General features: G+C 42.7%; 2 protein-coding genes across 2 annotated transcripts in view; both read left to right on the top strand.

Moving 5' to 3' along the window:
* The window catches only part of LOC102279819 (protein SSX3), a gene marked incomplete at its 3' end in the record, with an annotated part of 173,840 nt that overhangs the window by 101,127 nt on the left and 48,562 nt on the right, over window positions 1-24,151 (top strand). The window lies entirely within an intron of this gene.
* On the top strand, window positions 5,005-7,302 carry LOC102279541 (sperm acrosome-associated protein 5). The gene is made up of 4 exons (XM_005910535.2): window positions 5,005-5,241; window positions 5,671-5,829; window positions 7,024-7,102; window positions 7,206-7,302. The coding sequence occupies exons 1-4, from the start codon at window positions 5,106-5,108 to the stop codon at window positions 7,300-7,302; spliced, it is 471 nt and encodes a 156-aa protein (XP_005910597.1). The 5' UTR covers window positions 5,005-5,105.

Raw genomic sequence — 24,151 nt, 5'->3', positions numbered from 1 at the left:
CAACCAAATAAAATGATAGAAACAGCTATGTAATCTAGGGCAGGACTTAACTCCTCTGGGCTTAATTTCCTCATCTATAAAATGAGGATAATGACAGCACTTACCTATAGGACTGTGGTGACAAATGAACCGTTAATTGTAAATAGTTCAGAACAATCCCTGGCACATACCAAGTGCTAGTATGTAAGTGATGATGATGATATTGATGATTAAGATAAAATTAGACATGTGTCTGTATAAAACTTTTACTAATAAGGAAAAAATAAAAAGATGACCTGCAGGCTGCTTTGTGGATAATAGATTTCAGAGGGCAAGGATGAAAACAGGAAGAATAGTGAGGAGGCTTCTGCCAACGGGCCCAGTAAGTGATAATGGAGGCTCAGACCTAGCTCAGTATCTCCTGTGTGCCAGGCACTGTGTGAAGCACATATGACCTGCCTCAGATACTCCCCATTTTCTGTGAACAATCCTGTGGTCCTCCCTCTTGTCAGGTGAGGAAACTGAGTCCCAGAGATACTAAGTAACTTGCCCAAGGTCACAAAGGTTCCCAAGATCAGATCTTTAACTTCTAGCCAATAATACTTTGTTTACTTGGTATACCACAGAACTTTTGGAAAGTATCTGAGGGTCCTTATTCCAGAACCATTAAAAACAAGGCAACAAATTTTTTTTGGCCAGGAATACATATGGAGCTTCCTAACAGACAAAGCAAAGAGAGAAAGCAGAAAAGTAACTCAGGTCTCTTGCACTCTTAAGGATTTGCACCTCCTGGATACAAAACTTGTCAACTCTCTGAATGCATCAGAAGGTGGAAAACAGGAGGATCTGGACCTTTAGGGCCCATGTTATTCTGGCCTCTTCCAGCCTGTAAACATAATTTCTCTACCACCTTGTATATATACATACATACACGCACCCCTACATAGAGAGGAAAATCCTACAGAGTTGGTGGGTCTTGGAGTACAGTGACTGCCAGATCCAAAAATGTCCCTGAACTAGTGATACAGCCCTACAGAAACTGTCCCAGGGTTCAGAGTGCATATCCACAAACTATGTGAGACCAATTTTTCTGCTGTGGAGCTAGGATGCCCACTCTCTGTCCTAGGCATCCTCTACCATCAGTCCTTATGGGTACAAATTCATTCAGTAGCCTAAGCATCAGATAACTGGTGAAGGGGTGTGAAAATGTGACAGCTAGCTGGTCCCACCACAGAATCTGCACCATGTGACACTCTCACTTAAAGCCCCCACCCCACCTCACTGGTAAGTCATTACAATTGTTCTTAAGATACATTTTCTCAAAACCGTTGCTATTGTGAGTGGTCATTTTGGACCATGAGGTAGCAGGTGAGTTTGGCAGAGGTACAGCACAGGAGCAGCCAGCTCTTTGGTGATCTTGGAGCTGCCACTCTAGCCCTAAACTGCCTGCCTCCAAGAGAATGATCACTTTCCATCCTGTTCCATCCATTGGTGTTTAGAGTGGTGTTTGTATGTGCAGCCAAACTGAATCCTGAACAATATATCAGACTTTTCTGTCTTGACAGATGTGTCACTAAACAGAGACACATGGGACCTGTGGGGGCAGGAGGGATGAATAATGATGAAGGACAAACTGGGAATGAAACGGTGAGGAGAGACAAAGGATGATGGCAGGGAGATGAATGAGCAGTAGAGTGGAGTGAATGTGGGTAGTGTGGGGCATGAGGGAATGACTGTGCATTCAGTTTTGAATCAATTTGAATCAATTTATGGATGATACTGAATAAATGATGGGAAAATGAGGTACCATCTAAGTGACAAAAATTGAAAGTGGAAGGGGACTGTGAGTGAATGGGGCAATGGAAGGTGGTGAATGTGAATGGGGTTGAAAAAGCAAGAGCGTGCAAGTTGGTATGAGTACCAAGGATTGAAGGGTACATGAATGATGGTCTATGGCCCACAGTATGAATAAAAAGAGGCTAATTTAGGGGAAAAGTAGCAGAGAATGAAAGTCATGTGAGGCACAGAAGGAAGAATGGGGTGCACAAGGGACAGAATAAAATGAAATGGAAATGAATATGTGGTAGAATGTAAATAAGTGAATTGGGTCAAGTTTGTTTGAGTGAAGATACTATGAGGAAGGAAACTGGCCAGAGGTGAATGAGGGGCAGACTTGGATTCAGTTCAGTCCAGTTGCTCAGTCGTGTTCAACTCTTTGCAACCCCATGGAGCGCAGCACACCAGGCCTCCTTATCTATCACCAACTCCCGGAGTTTACCCAAACTCATGTCCATTGAATCGGTGATGCCATCCAACCATCTCATCCTCTGTCATCCCCTTCTCTTCCTGCTCTCAATCTTTCCCAGCATCAGGGTCTTTTCAAATGAGTCAGCTCTTTGCATCAGGTGGCCAAAGTATTAGAGTTTCAGCTTCAACATCAGTCCTTCCAATGAACACCCAGGACTGATCCCTTTAGGATGGACTGGTTGGATCTCCTTGCAGTCCAAGGGACTCTCAAGAGTCTTCTCCAACACCACAGTTCAAAAGCATCAATTCTTTGGCGCTCAGCTTCCTTTATAGTTCAACTCTCACATCCATACATGATTACTGGAAAAACCACAGCCTTGACTAGATGGACCTTTGTTGGCAAAGTAATGTCTCTGCTTTTCAATATGCTATCTAGGTTGGTCATAACTTTTCTTCCAAGGAGTAAGCATCTTTTAATTTCATGGCTGCAGTCACCATCTGCAGTGACTTTGGAGCCCCAAAAAACAAAGTCAGCCACTGTTTCCCCATCTATTTGCCATGAAGTGATGGGACGAGATGCCATGATCTTCGTTTTCTGAATGTTGAGTTTTAAGCCAACTTTTTCACTCTCCCCTTTCACTTTCATCAAGAAGCTCTTTAGTTCTTCTTCACTTTCTGCCATAAAGGTGGTGTCATCTGCATATCTGAGGTTATTGATATTTCTCCCAGCAATCTTGATTCCAGCTTGTGTTTCATCCAGCCCAGCATTTCTCATGATGTACTCTGCACATAAGTTAAATAAGCAGGATGACAATATACAGCATTGACGTACTCCTTTCCCAATTTAGAACCAGTCTGTTGTTCCATGTCCAGTTCTAACTGTTGCTTCCTGACCTGCATACAGATTTCTCAAGAGGCAGGTCAGGTGATATGGTATTCCCATCTCTTTCAGAATTTTCCGCAGTTTATTGTGATCCACACAGTCAAAGGCTTTGGCATAGTCAATAAAGCAGAAATAGATGTTTTTCTGAAACTCTCTTGCTTTTTCGATGATCTGGCACATGTTGGCAATTTGATCTCTGGTTCCTCTGCCTTTTCTAAAGCCAGCTTGAACATCTGGAAGTTCAAGATTCATATATTGTTGAAGTCTTGCTTGGAGAATTTTGAGCATTACTTTACTAGCATGTGAGATGAGTGCAATTGTGCAGTAGTTTGAGCATTCTTTGGCATTGCCTTTCTTTGGGATTGGAATGAAAACTGACCTTTTCCAGTCCTGTGGCCACTGCTGAGTTTTCCAAATTTGCTGGCATATTGGATTATATTGGACTGACTGGGATTAGATTGGGAAATGCAGGGTAGCATTCCAGTAATGGGCAGGGATCCCACTGAGAATCAGCCCAGGTGAATGAGCTGAAGCATGTATGTGAATGGAGGTAAAGATGGTCAGAATGATAGAGGATGGAATTAAAGAGCAGAAGAAGGTGAGGAACTGGCTATTATACAGCAAAAGGAGAGAGGGTGAAGGTCACTTGGCCCAAGATGAGTAAAGTGGGGGAAATGAGGCCCAATGTGAGTAAAAAGTGGTAAATCTGAGACAGAGTGTGACTCAGTGAGGGTACTGTGGGATGAAGTGGGAGCAACTCAACATGAATCAGGAGCAGAACGAGAGTGATGAGTGGAAACAGGGGTTACATTGGGAATGACTTTAAATGAATGAGACAATGAGAGGCAGCATGTGAGTAAATGGAGGCAGTGAAGATAGAGGCAGTGAAAAATGAGAAAGAACAGAGGGGATCAAGCGTAGAGTAAGTATGTGTGGATAACTTGGGCTAGTGTTTGAAAGTAATACAGTTCCAGGAAATGCAGGTAATATGGAGGCAGCCCTTGAGAGAATAGAAGTGAAGAAGGGGCAGAAAGAGAGTGAATGAGGCGAGAATGAGACCCAGAGTCAATGAATAAAGCTGAAGGATGGGCCGCATGAGAGTGGATGGGAGTCATTTGATGCAGTGTCAGGCAGTGAAGGTTAAAGTAGGAAATGAGAGTCTGAGTGGGAGTGAAAGGAGATGAAGAAGGAAAGGATGTGAGAGAGCTTGGGTTATAGCAAGTAGAGGGTTACGGAATTATAGTAACACAGGGCCCAGCGTGAATGAATATAAGTGGATACAAGACAGTGTAAGTGGACAAGGGAATAAACGGTAGAGTGAGAATGGGGGTGAAAAAGCAGTAGAGTGAACATGTATATGTAATATATAATGTGGGGCAGATTCCAGTAAATGAGGGTGGAACAGAGCACATTAAGTGATGGGAGATGAAGGAGGTGCTGAGAGTGAGTAAAGGGAGGTAATGTGGAGCAGAGGGTGAGGGCACAGTAATCATATTTTATAGAGCATGAGGAATCTGAGGTGGTGGTAGACATGGTGTAGTGACTAGAGCTGACTACTCAGCAGAGTCAGTGCAAATGGAGGTGACCCAGTGGTAGAGCATGATTAATGGGAATAGAGTGGGACAGTGTTAAGGAACATCAGGGAATATGTGCTGAGTGTGAGGTTTAGCACTTGGGTCCTGTCAGTCCCTTGGGTGTCCCAAGCCCCTCTCTCCCTGCATCCCTTTCTGACATCTCTGGGTTTCTCCCTGTCCCTGTCTCCTTCCACCTCTGTGCATATATCAGTATATTTCTTTTTTCTTTGTGTGTGTCTTTAAGAGAGCTGGCACAGGGGAAGATGGTGAGATGCCCAAACCTCTCTCTGGCCTCTGTGTTCTAAAATCTATCACCTAGCTCTTTGCTCATAAAGCCCAGAGTTCCAGTAACCCCTAGTTCTGCACACTGCAGGGTGAGTCTGAAGCAGGGGAGTAAGTTAGGACGACTTGCGGCTGTCATAATGCAGGTCTCAGGCACTATTGTGGTGATCCTGATGGCTGCCAACGTGGAGGCCAAGATCTACGAACGCTGTGACCTGGCAAAGAAGCTGGAAGCAGCAGGCCTCAACGGCTTCAAGGGCTATACCATTGGAGACTGTGAGAACCCAGTTGCCCCAAATCCCACCCATGCAGTGAGCTGCCCACCACACTCAGACCCAGACCCCACCCCCTTGCTATCTGTTATCTCCCCAGGCTAGGGAATGATCCTCTTGGTCACCCTCTGACTGTTATGAGTAGTTTAACTAACTCTAGTTTCATCATCATTGCCTTCCCAACCATTTACCCTCATCTCTACTAACACCACCATCATTACCATCAATGTCACCACTGCTTAAATCACCATGAATGCCATCACCACTGCCATTACCAACACCTTTCCAGAGTCACCAACATCAACACCACCACCAAACCAAGATCATCACCCCCACAACTGAGAGGAAAACCATGCCTGCCCCACTCCCTCCTACCCTCTTCCCTCTTCCCAGGACTCATGCCTCTCTGCTACCTTTTCCCTCCCTGCTCCAGGGCTGTGCATGGCACACTATGAGAGTGGCTTTGACACTTCCTTCGTGAACCACAATCCCGATGGCAGCAGTGAATATGGCATTTTTCAGCTGAATTCCGCCTGGTGGTGTTACAATGGTGTTACACCCAGCGAGAACCTCTGCCACATGGATTGTCATGGTGAGGCAGCACTGAGGACACACTGAAGCCCTGCCTGGCGCCTCCCCAGCGTGCAGAGGGCAAGACTGCCTAAGCCGTAATCTTGAGTAACAAGCAGAAGATTTATAGGGAAAGGAGCAGAGTTGCCTGGGCTGTTTCAGATCCCAACCAGCCTGTATCCTTACCCAGACTGCCCTGAGGTGCTGTCTAGGTCAGGAGGACTCAGAGCTCCCAACCCTCACCTAGAATGGAGGCTGCCATTTTCTAGGACTAGGAATCAGGAGGGGGAAACTGTCCTGATTTGGGATTAGGATTGTCCAGGCCTAGAGGGAAGAAGCTGCTATCTGTCTGTAGGAACAGAAACAAGGTACCTCTGTGCAGAAAGGAGAGAATTTTCCAGACAAGAGTGTTGTATTGTTAAGGACAAAACTGAATAGCAGTAGAAGTTGTTCAGGGGTGGCTGAAATGGAGACTAAGGCTATCTGGGACCAGCCCAAATGGAGGTTGAAGCTGTCCAAGTCCTGCCACAGTGACAGAAGAGGTAACCCAGGACTTGTCCACTTGAAGGTTGAGGTCATCCAGGACTAGTCAACATGGTGGTTGAGATTATTAACTAGTCCAAATGACAGTTAAGGTCATCCTCGTCCATCCACCATAGCAGTTAAGATCATTTAGGACCAGGCACCATGGTAGCTGCAGTTGAACAGGACTAGTCAACATGGAGACTAAGGTCACTTGTAGCCAATAAGAATGGGTGTTGAGGTTATCCAGGACCTGACAACATAGTGTTTGAAGTCCCCAGGACTGGCCAACCTTGCAGTTGAATGGTTTCCCAACAAGCCAACATCCACTGCAGTTGAGATCATTCATAACCAAACAAAATGACAGACAGTTGAAGTCATACAGAATTGGCCAACATGGAGTCTGAGGTTGTCCAGGACCAGTCAATATGGTGGGTGAGGTTATATATAACCAGCCAACATGATAGTCAAAATCACCTAGGATCAGTCAATGGGTTAAGGTTCTATAGAACCAGTCAACATGGTAGTTGATGTAATTCATAACAGGCTGATAAGTAAATCAAGGTCATCTAGAATCAGGCAGTATAGTGGTTGAAGATATTCAGGTTCCAAGAAACCTAGAACCCCTGGTCCCTTCATATACTGTCACCCTGTTCCTAGTACCCCAGAATACTCTGTCACCTCTTCTCTTTAGAACTGCTCAACCGCCATATTCTGGATGACATTATGTGTGCCAAGAAGGTAGTGTCCTCAGAGAGTGGCATGAGTGCTTGGTACGTTCATGGGGATGGCTTGGACCCTGGGTAGCTGGGATAGTGCCACTGTCACCCCATCAGCCTGTCCACTTCATCCTCCCTCTCTCCCTTCATTTCCCAGGGATTCTTGGAACCAACACTGTTATGGCTATGATTTATCTGAATGGCTCAGGGGATGTCATATGAATGCAAAACCTAACAAAAAAATTATTTCATGACTCAGCTTCCCAGGAATGGAGATTTTATTTTCCTCTCTGTTCTTTCTTCTGTGGCTATAATAAAGGATGATATCTGTAAACAATGCAAACAACCTCTGATGTCTGGCTTTCTTCATTTTTCCAGTGCCTTAAGGTGCCCCTATTCAATCACTCCCTCCATATAGTCAAAGCTCTAATCAGGGGACATGAGATCACTTGGGGTGGGGCTGGAAGATAATGTAGTGATTAAGAATATAGGTTCTCCTGGGTTCAGATACCATCTCTACCACTTACTAGCTGGGTTGCCTTGTGTAAGGCACTTAATTTCTTTGTGCCTCTGTTTCCTCATCTGCAAAATGAGGATGATAGTGGTAGTAACTATCTCCTGGGGTTGTTGAGAGAATTAAATGAATTAATGTCTGTTTAAGGTACATAAAGTGGTACACAAAGCAGTTCTAAGTCTGGAGGTAGAAGAGTGGAGTAGGGAGGTATGAAAATTGGCTTCCCTTAAAAAGTATCACTCCCAGTTGAAGTAACTATAGGGTGTTTAATTAAGGCAAATACAGAATCTTCAGGGGAAAATTGAATTGGTTTCAGCTTACACAGGAAGCTCAGTAGGAATTGGGATTTTGAAGCATTCACATTCTCTCACATAGTACCATTCTAACTCTCAGCCCCCAACTCCTTCTTTCATGATCTATAACCAAAGTTTCAAATGACAAACTGGGAATTTAGGCCAGGAATTCAACAGCTGCACAAGGTAATAATTATTTTTACAGTCCATTTTGAGCAGAGAATTTAGGCATTTGAACTTGCCATTCTTTCCCTTTATGCTGGCCAGCCCCATTGGAAGCAGCCACCCCCATGAGGAAACAGTCTCTCACATTCTTTGTATTCTTTGATTGCAGTGGATATTCAACTACCCAAAGCCTTGTTTTCAGTGCTGACTTCATTCAAGATAAGCACAGATGATCATTAAGGCGGCTATCTGCACTGCATGCTGAGAAATGCCAGAGCCCCCTTCCTTAATGCCACCTGGATTTCCCCTGCCTTCACCCTCAACCAGCCTAGATGACCAAATTTCACATTTCCTTGAGGGTCCAATAAAAGGTACCATCACACTGGATACCAATTTCTGAATGAGATACTTATTTATCAAATGAAGCATAGATAAACTCTGGTGAATTTAAGTAAAAATCAGATCTTCTAAAACCCTAGCAGGTAGCTCACAGTATTTCTGGGAAGATTGCATGATCAAATTCAGAAAGGGGGAAGGTCCACACACACAGAAAAAGCCAAAATCTTGACCACAGAATAGGTCGGGGCAGATACACTAGCACTGGGACTTCGCTGGTGGTCCAGTGGCTATGATTCTGCACTCCCAATGCAGGGGGCCTGCGTTCAATCCCTGATGAGGAAATTCGATGCCACATGCAGCAACTGAAAAGATCCCACATGCCACAAGGGAAGATCAAAGACCACAAGTGCTGCAACTAATACTGAGCGCAACTAAATAAGAAATATGGGCATTATCAATTGTTGCTTTTGAAAACTGGATTTGATGCCCTAGTGTTTCCTTCACATTGTTCTGATCATGTATCCCTTCTATTTATTTACATTTATAGTATATCATTGTTATTCCTTGAGTGGTTATCTCTAGATCTCTAATTTTATATCATGGGGTTTACTGATTCTTCTGACCATCAAGGTGTTCTCCCTGAATTGAGCCAGAACATAAGAGAGCCCCTTGTGCTGGCAGGCCTTTGGTTTCCTGAAGAGTTGCATCTCTTTAGTTTTGCCTCAGCAGGACACCTTTGACTGACATGAAGACATTTTAAGTCACACATAGAGCAATGTTATCCCCGCATTTATCACAAGATTGCAGATGAGGCTGAACTATCAGAAAAATGTCTTCAAACCTCAATGCCAGGAAATCTTTGCTTCTGAGAAGTGGCTCACTTTCCCTATATGGTTGAGATAAATAAAGCAAGTGTTTTTCCATCCCTTTATGTCATGGCTTCCAAGAAGCTCAGAAAATAACTAGCTCAACATAATTATGAAAGATCCTATGATCTACATATATACGTTTCAATTTTGCTTTGGTTTTGCCCCACTTTTCTAGTCCTGCTGCTGCTGCTGCTGCTAAGTCGCTTCAGTCGTGTCCGGCTCTGTGTGACCCCATAGAAGGCAGCCCACCAGGCTCCCCCACCCCTGGGATTCTCCAGGCAAGAACACTGGAGTGGGTTGCCATTTCCTTCTCCAATGCAAGAAAGTGAAAAGTGAAAGCGAAGTCGCCCAGTCATGTCCGACCCTCAGCGACCCCATGGACTGCAGCCCACCAGGCTCCTCAACAAATAATAATATACTAAAAACATAAGGTTTATTATATGTGTGCCGGGTATTGTTCTAAACACTCAATTATCTTCACAACAACCATAATGGTGTAGGTATTATTATTACCACTCTCTTCATCATCATCCCCATTTCACAGATGGGGAAACTAAGGCGCAGAGAAGTTGGAGACTTGCCTAAACTTAGAAAGTTATTAAGGACACTTTGGGTCCAGAGTCTGTGTTCTTAATCACTATTAGTTCCTTGCCTCTAAGTGTCCTAACAGGTCGCAGGGAGGGGAGCAAATAACAACTTGCCTGGAACTTAGTCATGTCTGACTTGTGGAGTGAGGGCAGTGGTCTAAAAAGGCAGAACAGTTGAGTGAAGAAAACAGAAGAGTTGGACATGGCATGGAAAAGTTAGATTGAAAGTTCACCAAATCATCAGGCTAGAAGTCCATAAATGCCAGTTAAAATGGCCATAACTATAGCCAAAAAATGGGAAAGAACATGTTTTCCCCGCAGACCTCCATCATTCAACATCACCACCCTATCAGGGACCTCACCGGACCTCCCAACACTCATTCTCACCCATTACTGACTCCAGAGACCCGCCCCCCATTTCACACCCTACAGACCCTCCCATCACTCCAAATACCCTCATCATTCACTCTACAGATTCCCCCATCACTGACTTTAGAGACCTCCCATCACAAACCCCACAAATGTGTCATCACACACACCCCCAAAAAAACACACCCATCAATTACCCTACACACCCTATCACTCATCCCACATCCCCTGTCACGCATTCCACAGATGCTATCACTCAGCTTACAGACCTCTCACCATGTACCCCCGGAGACTTTTATTGGGCATATCAGAGCACCTCTCCAAGTAATCACCCAGTAAATTCACGTCTTTACAAAGCCCATACTCACACGTGTAACTGCCCACAGACCACTAGCCCTGTCTCACTTTCATTCTGAGTGAACCCTCTACCCTCTTTCATCCCCTTCTCTGATGTTAAGAACAGAATTCTTATTCTGGCGAGATCTGCCTGGAATTTCCAAAATCAGTCACAACTTCTTCCGACAACTACTTTCTTGGTCCTTGACCCCCACCATCGGTGCATTCCTGATCACCGGGCAATTGCTCTTCCTAAGACCATCAGTGTTAGTAGCCCGTAGCATCACTGATAGCAGTGTTCTGTAACAGCATTGACTGTGTGTGGCTGGCAAGAAAAATGGCTGTGCCAATAAACCAGATCATCAAGGGAGCAGACATCTTTACAAAGGTTACCACTCTATAGCAGAGAAAGTTTGGAAAAGATGGAATTTCGGGAAGAATTTGAAAATTTGCGATAAGAGCAGAACCTTTTGTATAAAGGCTAGCGATGGGCAAGTTATACTCACATTTTGGGGGGGTTCCTGGGAACTCATAGGTACAAACATAGAGCTGAGGACCACAGACCCCTGTGGGGAGATACCACTGGGGAGATGCAGGAGGGAGGCCAGGAATAGTGCAGCTCTCCCTGGAAACTATTACAGGAAAGAAGAAAGGCAAAGCTGGGAATGATACACTCCTCTAGAGATCAGTCAGTATGCATCACTGGAGACATAGGGAGAAAGTAGTGGGTAGTAGTCCTCTCAAGAAGATAAAATTATGGGGATGGAGTAAAGCAGTCCTTATGATAGACGCTATTGGGCTAGCAGTGGTGAAGGCCCGAGTTGGTACGCTCCTCTGTGGGAGATACCACTGGCATAGATGGGGGGAACGCTGAGGGTGGTACAATTCTGTACTCAAAGACAGAGATGTATGAAGAAACTGGTACCAGTAAGCATAAGTACAGAGAGTTGGAGACAGAAGCCCCAGGGGAACTGGGGCAAAATGGGATCCTAAAAGGAGACTAGGTGAGAATCCAGATCTGATAGTGACCCTCCAGGCCCATTTTGCATCCTCCTCCTGGGAACCGACCACAGAAATATGAGGTGTAACCAAGATACCAGGATCAAAGTCCTATGGGTTGGGGCTCTGGGTCTCCCTGAGGCCTAGAGGAGGAACATACAGGGGGCAAACCAGTGCTCAGGTTCTGAACCTTTAATGCTCTACCATATTAATCATACTCTACTACTTAGTCATATGAAAGGCAAAATGCATGGGACACTAAAGGAGATTGTTTTTTCCAGGCTTTTGCAATAGGGAAGACTTTCTTTAAAGAGAAACTTCTCAAAGGCAAGGAAAGCAATCTAGGGTTTTATGTTGTTGTTCAGTTGTTCACTCATTCATGTCCAACTTTTTGCGACTCCATGAACTGCAGCACACCAGGCTTCCATCCTCACTATCTCCCAGAATTTGCTCAAACTTGAGTCCATCGAGTCAGTAATGCTATCTAAAGAAGCAGGTAAAAAGAGTCATATTTGAGTCATGAGGAAGGACGAGGACAGGATTTATCTTGGAATATGCAGAAGTATGGGGGACTGCTATGGACTGAATTGTGTCCCTCCTAAAATTCATATGTTAAATCTTTAACCCCCAAGGTGCTATTATTTGGAAATAGGGTCTTAGGGAGTAATTAGCGTTCAGTTATATCATGAAGATGGGACGCAGGTCAGATGGGATTAGTGCCCTTATAAGAAAACTGCAGAAAGGAAGAGGCTGTGTCAGGGCACAGTGAGAAGCCAGAAAAAGAGCTCTCCCCAGGAACCAAATCAGCCATCCCTTTATCTTGGAATTCCCAGCCTCCAGAGCTGTGAGAAATAAATTTCTGTTGTTTAAGACCCCCAGTCTATGGTATTTTGTTATGACAACCTGAGCTGATTAAAACAGGGAACTTTGTAGTTCCCTTTTCAGGAACACAAAAGAGTTGGGGGATTTCTTCACTGCCTTCCAGAAGGACAGGCCTCCCTCAGGTATAAAGTCCAATACTTCCAGTCACCTCCATTCCAGCTCACTCCACCCCTCATGGCTCCCATTCCTCCTGACTCTACCAATCATTTAAATCTACTCCTTCTCACTGTGCCCCAGATTTACCCCATTCAGTAACACTGTTTATTCACTTTCATTCACTCTGCCTCATGGCTACTATTCACACACTCTGTACCTCATTTTTTTTAAGTGAACTATTTTTAATTAATTAATTTTATTTCTTTATGGCTGTACTGGGTCTTCATTGCTGTGTGCAGGCTTTCTCTAGTTGTGGTGAGTGTCAGGGTACTCTCCAGTTGCGGTGCACGGGCCTCTCATTGTGGTGGCTTCTCTTGTTTCAGAGCACTGGCTGAAGGGCAGGTGGGCTCAGTAGTTGCGACTCGTGGACTCTAGAGCACAAACTCAGTAGTTGTGGTGCACAAGCTTAGCTGCCCCATGGTGTGTGGAATCTTCCCCAACCGGAGATTGAACCCGTGTCCCCTGCATTGGCAGGCAAAATCTTAACCACTGGACTACCAGAGAAGTCCTGTATCTCATATTAATACCTTTTTATTTCAAACAATGTTCTCACATATTTATTACTGAACTAACCTGCTAGTGAAGAAACAAAGAGAACATAGAAACAAAGGGAAAAATCACTTTTCTAATAAAACCTGTGCAAATTTCCAGATAGCAGTAATGTTTTCAGCTTGGTAAGATGCTAGTGATTCTGATACAGCATAAACATGCGTGCCATCTTATGTGCAATTCCTTACAGACCCAGCTTTGTTAGTCTCCAGTGTCTCCTCTTGGAGTTGTACCTGATTTTATTACCAGTTTATTCCCAATCCATTAGGGAATGGGAATATTCTTCTTTTGTTTCTTGTCCAGGAATCACTTAATCCTGAAAGTCTTATGAGAAGAAAGTCATAGCGAGGAACAGAATCAATTGAACACACACCACAATTGTGGAGAAAGGGAGAGACAGTCAACATCTCTTTTACTGTGGTAAAATACACATTACATGAAATTTACTATTTTAATCATTTTAAAGTGTACAATTCAGTGTCATTTAGTACATTCACAATGCTCTGCAACCATTTCCACTATCTAGTTCCAGACCATCTTCATCACCCCCCAAAAAAGTGCTTACCCATTTCCTATTCCCTCCTACCCCCAGCCCATGGTTATTACTAATCTACTTTATGTCTCTATGGATTTGCCTATTCTGGATATTTCATGCAAATAGAATCATACACTATGTGGCTTTTTGTATCTGGTTTATTTCACTTAGCATGTCTTCAAGATTCACCCATGTGGTGGTATGGTATCTGTAATCATTCCTTTTCTTGGAAAAATTGTACAGCTATACCACATTTGGTTTATCCACTCATCAGCTGATAGACATTCGAGTTGCTTCCACCTTTTAGCTGTTGTAAATAGTGCTGCTATGAATATTTGTGTACAAATTTGTGTTTGAATTTCTGTTTTTAATTTTATTGGGTACATTCCTAAGTGTAGAATTGCTGGATCATATGGTATTTCTATGTTTAACTTTTTGAGGAACTATTTTCCACTGTTGCTGCACTATTTTACATTCCACACCAGCACTGTAGGTGTCCAATTTCTCCACATTCTCCCAAACACTTGTCATTTTCTGTTTGTTTTTATTATAGGCATCCTAATAGCTGTGAAGTGGTATCTCATTGTGGTTTTGATGTGCATTTTCCTAATGATTAGTGAGGTCACAAAGAGTCGGACACGACTGAGCGCCTTCCCTTTCACTTTTCACTTTCATGCATTGGAGAAGGAAATGGCAACCCACTCCAGCATTCTTGCCTGGAGAGTCCCAGGGACGGGGGAGCCTGGTGGGCTGCCATCTATGGGGTCACACAGAGCCGGACATGACTGAAGTGACTTAGCAGCAGTAGCAGCAGTGAGGTCTTTCCAGGTGGTGCTAGTGGTAAAGAACCTGCCTGCCAATGCAGGAGACATAAGAGATGCAGGTTCGATCCCTAGGTTAGAAAGATCTCCTGGAAGAGGGCATGGCAACCCACTCCAGTATTCTTGCCTGGCGAATCCCATGGACAGAAGAGCCTGGAGGGCTACAGTCCATAGAATCAGACATGACTGAAACGACTTAGCATGCATGCAATGCCTAATGACAGTGAGAATATTTCATGTGCTTATTGGCCACGTGTATGTCTTCTCTGGAGAAATGTCTTTGGAAAAAATGTCTTTTGTAAATGGATTTTTGTTGTCAATTGTAAGAGTTCTTTATACATTATGGATACCAAATGCTTATCTAATGTATGATTAGCAAATACTTCCTCTGATTCTCTAGGTTGCCTTTTGACTCTCCTGATAATGTCCTTTGATGCATCAAAGTTTTTATTTTTATTTTCTGGTCACACTGTGCAGCTTGCAGGATCTTGGTTCCCTCACCAGAGATTGAATCCAGGCCCTTGGCAGTGAAAGCCCAGAGTTCTAACCACTGTACCACCAGTGAGTTCCCAAAAGTTTTACATTTTGATGCAGTCTAATTTCTCTAATATGTCTTTCATTGCTTATGGTTTTAGTGTCATATCTCAGAGACCATTGTCAAATCTAAGGTCACAATGATTTACCCCTATGTTTTCTTCATATAAGAATGTTTTACTTCTTATATTTATGTCTTTGGTAAATTTTGAATTAATTTTTACATGTGATATGAAGTTAGGTTCCAATTTCCTTCTTTTGTATGTGGAAATCCAGATGTCCTCGCACACTGCTGAAGAGACTTCTCTTTCCCCCATTGAATTGTCTTGGCACTCTTATTGAAATCAATTGACCATAAAAGTGTGGGTTTATTTCTGGATTTTCAATTATATTCCATTGACAGGTACATCTATCTTTGTGCCAGTATCACACTGTAGCTTTGTAGTAGGATTTGAAACCAGGAAGTGTGAGTTCTCCAATTTGTTCTTTTTCAGATTGTTTTGGCTATTCAGGGTCCTTTGTAATTTCATGTAAGTTTTGGTACCTGCATTTCCATTCCTGCAAAAAAAGAGGCCTTTGGAATTTTGATAGGAATTGCATTGAATCTATAGATTGCTTTGGGGAATATTGCCATCTTAACAATGTTAAGTCTTCCAGTCTGTGAACACTGGAAGTCTTTCCATTATTTAGGTCTTTCATTTCTTTCAATGAAGCTTTGTATTTTTAAGTGTACAAGTCTTGCACCTATTTGGTTAAATTTATTAATAAGTATTTTATCCTTTTTGATCCTATAAAATGGATCATAAATAGAATTACTATAAATAGAATAAAATAGATTATAAATAGAATTGTTTTTCTTAATTTCTGTTTCAGATTGTTCATTGCCAGTGTGTAGAAATACAAGTGATTCTTATATGTTGATATTTTACATTGCCACTTTGCTGAATTTAGTTATAAGTGCTAATAGGTTTTTGTGGATTCTTTTTTTTTTACTTCAATAAAAATATTTATTTATTTATTTATTTTTAACTTTATAATATTGTATTGGTTTTGCCATACATCAACATGCATCTGCCACGGGTGTACACGTGTTCCCCATCCTGAACCCCCCTCCTGCCTCCCTCCACATACCATCCCTCTGGGTCATCCCAGTGCACCAGGAGTGTGTGTGTGTGTGTGTGTGATCATATCATCTTGGAATAGAAATAGGTTTACTTCAATTTTGGTGCCTTTTATTCCTTCCTTGACTGAAAATCACTCTGGCTAGACCTTCAAGTACAATGTTTAGCAGAAGTGACAAAACTGGGCCTTCTTGTCTTGTTCTCCATTTTAGGAGGATACTTTCAGTCTCACTATTGAGAATGAGATTAGCTATGGGTTTTCTATAAATGCCCTTTAACAGGTTGAGGAAGTTGCCTTCTATTCCTGGTTTGTTGAGTGTTTTTTTAATCATGAAAGGATGTTAGATTTTGTCAAATGGTTTTTATGCATCAATGAGATGGTATTATGTGGTTGAGATATTTTCTAATTTCAGTTGTAATTTGCTCTTGATCCATGGGTTATTTATAAGTGTGTGACTTATTTTCAAACATTTCAGGATTTTCTAGTTATCTATTATAGACATGTAGTTTAATCCCACCGTGGTCAGAGAATATACACTGTATAACTTCATCCTTTGAAATTTGTTGAGACTTTCTTTATGTACCAACATGGGATCTAGTTGGATAAATACTCCTCATGCACCTGAAAGGACTGTGAATTCTTTAGTTATTGGGTGTAGTAATTATATGAATTTGTGCTAATTATATGAAGTTGGTTAACTGTGATGTTCAACTCTTCTATATCACTTCTGATTTTCTTCTGTTTGTTCTATTCCTGACAGAGGTGTGTTCAAATCTCTAGCTATGTTGTGGGTTTGTCTATTTTACCCTTTAATTCTATCAACTTTCACTTTGTATGTTTTGAACCTATGCTACTATGTGATGTAGTAAGCAGAATAATGAACCCCCAAAGATGCCCCGTACTAATCCCCAGAAACTGAATATGATGAGTTACCATGCACATGAATGCTTTTTACATGACAGAAAGGACATTACAGGTGTAATTAAGATTATTAATCAGTGGATCTTAATTTAGAGAGATTATCCCACATTACCCATATAGGCCCAGTGTAATTGTTCAGTTCAGTTCAGTCGCTCAGTCGTGTCTGACTCTTCGCGACCCCATGAATCGCAGCATGCCAGGCCTCCCTGTCCATCACCAACTCCCAGAGTTCACTCAGACTCACGTCCATCGAGTCAGTGATGCCATCCAGCCATCTCATCTTCTGTCGTCCCCTTCTCCTCCTGCCCCCAATCCCTCCCAGCATCAGAATCTTTTCCAATGAGTCAACTCTTCGCATGTGGTAGCCAAAGTACTGGAGTTTCAGCTTCAACATCAGTCCTTCCAATGAACATGCAGGACTGATTTCCTTTAGGATGGACTGGTTGGATCTCCTTGCAGTCCAAGGGACTCTCAGGAGTCTTCTCCAACACCACAGTTCAAAAGCATCAATTCTTTGGTGCTCAGCTTTCTTTATAGTCCAACTCTCACATCCATACATGACTACATTGTTGTGGGGAAGAATTGGGCCTTTTCTGCTGACCAATGCTGGCTGTAGGCATTTCAGTTTTCAATGCATCTTATCAATTTGCTGAGCATACTTCTCAGATGTAATTGTTTTGCCAAGATTCAGAAAGCTGTAGTGGATCAGACGGGCTGCAGACCACCAAACAATGACCATGACCTTTTTTTGGTGCAAGTTTGGCTTTGGAAAGTGCTTTGGAGCTTCTTCCTGGTCTGACCACTGAGCTGTTTTTCGCTGGTTGTAGTATGTAATCCACTTTTTGTCACACGTCACAATCTGATTGATAAATGGTTTGTTGTTGTTGCATAGAATAAGAGAGAATAACACTTCAAAATGACAAATTTTTTTTGATTTTCAGTCAGATCATGAGGCATCCACTTATTGAGCTTTTTCACTTTCCCAATTTGCTTCAAATGCCGACTGATCATACAGTGGTTGATACTGAGTTCTTCAGCAACTTCTCTTGTAGTTGGAAGAGGATCAGTTTCAATGATGGCTCTCACTTGGTCATTGCCAACTTCTGATGGCTGGCCACTACACTCCTCATCTTCAAGGCTCTCATCTCCTTTGCAAAACTTCTTGAACCACCACTACACTCACTATACATTCATTAGCAGTTCCTGGGCCAAATGCGTTGTTGATGTTGCGAGTTGAGTCTGCTGCTTTACAACCCATTTTGAACTCAAGAAACTTGATGCAATTTGCTCTTTCCCTAACATCATTTCCATAGTCTAAAATAAATATAGAATAAATAACAAGTAATAAGTCATTAGCAAAAAAATCATAAAGTGAGAAATGCACATGAAAATGATTTATTTAAGAATATATTCCAATACCAATGGCAAATTTCAACAATGCAAAAACCGCAGTTACTTTTGCACCAACCTAATTTGTAGAAGTACTGTTTGAGTATTTTCCAACACTAATGGAAGTCATCAGGGAACAGTTTCAAGAACCACACCAAACTGTAAGTACTATCAGTTCAGTTCAGTCACTCAGTCGTGTCCGACTCTTTTGCGACCCCATGAAACACAGCACGCCAGGCCTCCCTGTCCATCACCAACTCCCAGAGTTCACTCAGACTCACGTCCATCGAGTCAGTGATGCCATCCAGCCATCTCATCCTCTGTCGTCTCCTTCTCCTCCTGCCCCCAATCCCTCCCAGCATCAGAGTCTTTTCCAATGAATCAACTCTTCGCATGAGGTGGCCAAAGTACTGGAGTTTCAGCTTTAGCATCATTCCTTCCAAAGAAATCCCAGGGCTGATCTCCTTCAGAATGGACTGGTTGGATCTCCTTGCAGTCCAAGGGACTCTCAAGAGTCTTCTCCAACTATAAACACAAATAAAATCACATCTAAACACACCATACTCAAATTGATGAAACCCGAAATTATAACAAAAACCTTAGAAGTTGTCAAAGAAAAAAGGACAAAGGAAAAACAATAAGATGAATGGCTGGGTTTTCAAAAGAAATTCTGGTAATCAGAAAAAAAATGGAATGATATCTTTGAAGTGCTGAAAGGAAAAAAAAATCTGCCAACTGAGAATTCTACACCCAATTCTATACTGGTAGTCCAAAACAGCAGGTGAAATAAATAGAAATATTTAATACAAAATTTAATACAAAGCTAAGAGAATTCATCACCAGTAGACTTATACTACTAGAAATACTAAGTGGAGTTATTTTAATCTGATCCCAAATGGAAGCAAGAAATATAGAAAGGAATGAAGAGGCACAGAAAAGTTGAACATAAAAGGATGAAAAAATATATACAATGAAATCACTAATAGAAAGCTGTTGTGGCTATAACAATAGCAAAGCAAGGAGGCTGTAAGGTAGAAGTATTGGTAGAGATAAAGAAGGAAATTTCATAATGATAAAAGTGATAAAAGCTTCAGAAGATTCAGCAGTTCTCGAATTTTAATCTACCTGCATTATTAGCTTTTGTTGCTGCTGTAATAAATTATCACAAACTTAACAGCTTAAAGCAACACCCATTTATTACTTCACAGTTTCCATGGGACAGATGCCCAGGCAAAATGTGGCTCAGCTGGGTTCTCTTTTGAAGGTTTCATATAAGGTTGAAATTATGGTGTTGTCAGGGCTGTGTTCCTTTCTGGAGGCTCTAGGGAAGAATATACTTCCAAAGTCATACAGTTTGTTTTCATAATTCATTTATTTTTTCACATAGTCCCCTCCATCTTTAAGATGACAGTAGCATGGCAACTTCTTTCTGTGCTTTGAATCACTGACTTTCCCTTCTGCCTTCCTCTTCTACCAGTATCTGCTTTTAAGGGCTCATACAATTACACTCTCATCTCACATGCTAGTAAAGTAATGCTCAAAATTCTCCAAGCCAGGCTTCAGCAATACATGAACTGTGAACTTCCTGATGTTCAAGCTGGTTTTAGAAAAGGCAGAGGAACCAGAGATCAAATTGCCAACATCTGCTGGATCGTGGAAAAAGCAAGAGAGTTCCTGAAAAACATCTATTTCTGCTTTATTGACTATGCCAAAGCCTTTGACTGTGTGGATCACAATAAACTGTGGAAAATTCTGAAAGAGATGGGAATACCAGACCACCTGACCTGCCTCTTGAGAAACCTATATGCAGAACAGGAAGCAACAGTTAGAACTGGACATGGAACAACAGACTGGTTCCAAATAGGAATAGGAGTATGTCAAGGCTGTATATTATCACCCTGCTTATTTAAATTATATGCAGAGTACATCATGAGAAATGCTGGACTGGAAGAAGCACAAGCTGGAATTAAGATTGCCGGGAGAAATATCAATAACCTCAGATATGCAGATGACATCACCCTTATGGCAGAAAGTGAAGAAGAACTAAAAGCCTCTTGATGAAAGTGAAAGAGGAGAGTGAAAAAGTTGGCTTAAAGCTCAACATTCAGAAAACGAAGATCATGGCATCCGGTCCCATCACTTCATGGGAAATAGATGGGGAAACAGTGGAAACAGTGTCAGACTTTATTTTTTTGGGCTCCAAAATCACTGCAGATGGTGAGTGCAGCCATGAAATTAAAAGACGCTTACTCCTTGCAAGAAAAGTTATGACCAACCTAGATAGCATATTCAAAAGCATATTCGGAAAGAGTCGGACACGACTGAGCAACTGAACTGAACTGAACTTATATGAGATTTCAGTTATATATTGCTATGTAACAAATGACCACAAAACTTAGTAACTTACAACAACAACTATGTATTATTTTAAGGAGTCTGAGGATTGCCTGGGTAATTCCTCTGCTGTTCTCACCTGGGCTCACATATCCAGCTGCAGTCAGCTGGAATGTCCAAGAAGGCCTCTCTCTCATGTCAGGGGCTTTACCTGGGGTGACTGTAATGGCTGAAATGGCTGGGCCTCTCTTCTCCACTTAGATTTCCATCCTTGACTTCTTTGCATAATGGAGGAAGAGTTCTACAAGAGTGAAGGCAGAAACTGCAAATCTCAAACTTTTGAGATTTGGGCTATAACAAGCATAACATCACTTCTGTGACATTGTACTAGTCAAAGTAAATAACCAGGCCAGCCCAATGTAAGAATGGGAGAAAATGAAAAGGATTGTGGCCATTTTAAACTTACTACATGTGGCAAAGAAATAATGTTCTTCCTAATTTTTCCAATACCAATGCCCATCTGATCTAGATCTTAAATCAAATTAGCTATTAATTCTTCCACCACCAATGCTTCTCTGTTTCTTAGACTCATGAATCTGTTACTACTTCTACAATCAACATCCCTGAGGTCTAAACTGCATCTTTGGTATTGCTAATATTCCCCCTATAACTACCCCTCCTGACTATTCAGAGTGTCCAGGTTTCTCTTAACCCTTCTATCAGCAGTGTTCCTCTTGCCTGAGTATCAAAGGTAGATCTCATACAACCATTTCACAATCAATGACTCTGCTATGGATCATTAAAAATATGTTAATTCTTTTGTAATTAAAGTATGGGTCTCAAGTTATGAGTCCCTTTTCCACCATCAGTATTGATCAAATGTGCTCTTGAATCTGTATCTTGAATCTATTCTAACTTTTGTTAACTCTGTCAGAGACTTTGGGATTCCAGGGGCAGAAAGATTGTAAAGAGAAAGTGAAAGTTGCTCAGTCATGTCCAACTCTTTGCAACCCCATGAACTATACAGCCCATGGAATTCTCCAGGCCAGAATACTGGAGTGGGTAGCCTTTCCCTTCTCTGGGGGATTTTCCCAACCCAGAGATGGAACCCAGGTCTCCCACATTGCAGGAGGATTCTTTACCAGCTGAGCCACAAGGAAAGCCCAGAAAGATTGTAAGTGATAGGCAAAGATTGGCCTTGGCAGATCTCAGAGGAGCCAATGGGAGGCTGAGAGGATATTAGTACTGTGAGTGACAGGCAGAGGTGAACTGTACCCATTTGAGGGGCCAGTGGCTGAAAGTGACAGGCAAGGATAGACACTGGGAAGACAATGGAAGGCCTGGAAGACAATTATGCTTGGGCTATAAGTGGCAAGCAGGAGTTGACTCTGCCCTACTGAAGGGGCAATGGGAGGCTCAGAAGATAGTGAGAATGTGACACTAGCACTGTGAATGACAGCCTGGAATGGGCTCTGTCACACTGAAAAGCCAGTGAAGGCTTCCCTGGTGGCTCAGTGGTAAAGAATCTGCCTGCCAGTGCAGGAGACACAGGTTTCATCCCTGGTCCAGGAAGATTCTACATGCCATGGGGCACATTAGCCTGAGGGCCACCACTATTGAGCCTGTGGTATAGAGTCTGGGAAATGCAACTACTGAGCCCACACACCCTAGAGCTCCACAACAAGAGAAGCCATTGCAATGAGAAGTCCATGGACCCACCACTTGCCACAACTAGAGAAAAGGCTGTGCAGCAATAAAGACCCAGAATAGCAAAAAAAAAAAAAAAAAAGCCAATGATAGGCCTGGAAAGTGGTAATGCTGGTGCTGCAAATAACAGGCTAGGGTGGATCCTGCCCAAATAAAAGGGTCAGTGGGAGTCCTGGAGGGTGCTGACCCTGGGGCTGCAAGTGACAAGCAAGGGTTGGCTCTATCAGCAGTAAAGAATCTGTGGTAGATCTGAAGGATTGCAGTGCTGGGGTTTGATGGTCAGATAAGGTGGGCCATGCCAGCACTGAAGGAACAGTAGAAATTCTGGAGGGCTGTGAGTGATAGGCAGAAGCAGGTTTTATCCTACTGAAGCCCAGTGGGAGGTTGCAGGAAAGGTGATACTGGGTCTAAGGACCAATAAGAGACATGGAGGGTGGTAATGGTGGGTCTGTGAGTGACAGGCCAGGTCAAGTTCTACTGGATTAAAGTCTCAATGGAAATTGTAATGCTAAGGCTATGAGTGACAGCCTGGGAGCACGCCCTGAAACCATTAAAGGATCAATGAAAAGCCTAGACAGCAGTGACTCTTGGGTTGTGAGTGATGGGCAGGGGCTGACTTTGCCAATATATAGCCCCATGGCACCCCACTCCAGTACTCTTGCCTAGAAAATCCCATGGATGGAGGAGCCTGGTAGGCTGCAGTCCATGGGGTCGAGAAGAGTCGGACACGACTGAGCAACTTCACTTTCACTTTTCACTTTCATGCACTGGAGAAGGAAATGGCAACCCACTCCAGTGTTCTTGCCTGGAGAATCCCAGGGACGGCGGAGCCTGGTGGGCTGTCATCTATGGGGTCACACAGAGTCAGACACAACTGAAGCCAACTTAGCAGCAGTAGCAGCCCCAATATGAGTCAGTGACCCCAAGCCTGGGAGAAGTGGTACTAGCATTGAAGCCAATAGGAGGACTGCAGGTGGTGATGTTTGGACCAAGAGTGACAGGTGGGGATAGGCTCTGCCGCATTGAAGAGCCATCAACCAAATCCCTTTGCTTTAACCATGAATCTGGATTTCTACAAACTATTCCACCATCACCTGTTTCATATTCCTGACCATAAACCTGAGACTTTCTTATCTATTTCACCATAATCTGACATCCCAACTGTACCTTAGTAAACACTTTCACCAACACTTTTCTGGTCTAACATTAAACCCAGTCAGTCAGTTTAGTTTGCTCAGTCGTGTCCCACTCTTTGAATCCAGGTCTCTGTCAAATATTGTGCCATTAATGGCTTTATGATCTCAGGTCAATTCCAGCCCTTTATGAACTATTCCATCATAAATGCTATTTTGGTGTAAATCTTGAATCCAGACTGTTATTAACAATACCACTATCAATACCCCTCTGCTGTAAATTTGTATCTGGCCCTGTGTTAACTATTCCAACATCAATTTCATTTTGATCTGGATACCAAATCCCAAGCATCAGACAACTCTTCTATCATTGCTGTCCCCCTAAACTGACCTCCAATTTGGGTCTCTGTTAACTTGACTACCATCAATTTCCTTCTTTTTTAGAACTTGTCTTTGGTTCTATTATCTTGTCTTTGATCAATGCCTCTATTAAGTTTTCCAGTATCTCTGATATTCTAGACTGATTTCAAAGTCAGCCACTCTAAACTA

Source organism: Bos mutus, unplaced genomic scaffold, assembly GCF_027580195.1.
Source record: "Bos mutus isolate GX-2022 unplaced genomic scaffold, NWIPB_WYAK_1.1 CTG227, whole genome shotgun sequence".
NCBI lineage: Eukaryota > Metazoa > Chordata > Mammalia > Artiodactyla > Bovidae > Bos > Bos mutus.
This window is presented reverse-complemented; position numbering and strand designations above follow the sequence as displayed.

What these genes read in the sequence shown, in the direction of transcription:
- LOC102279541 (XM_005910535.2), top strand. Translation starts at nt 5,106, where the DNA reads ATGCAGGTCTCAGGCACTATTGTGGTGATCCTGATGGCTGCCAACGTG. An exon ending in GGGCTATACCATTGGAGACT is followed by an intron (nt 5,242 to 5,670) that starts GTGAGAACCCAG and finishes TCCCTGCTCCAG; the next exon opens with GGCTGTGCATGGCACACTAT. An exon ending in GAGAGTGGCATGAGTGCTTG is followed by an intron (nt 7,103 to 7,205) that starts GTACGTTCATGG and finishes TTCATTTCCCAG; the next exon opens with GGATTCTTGGAACCAACACT.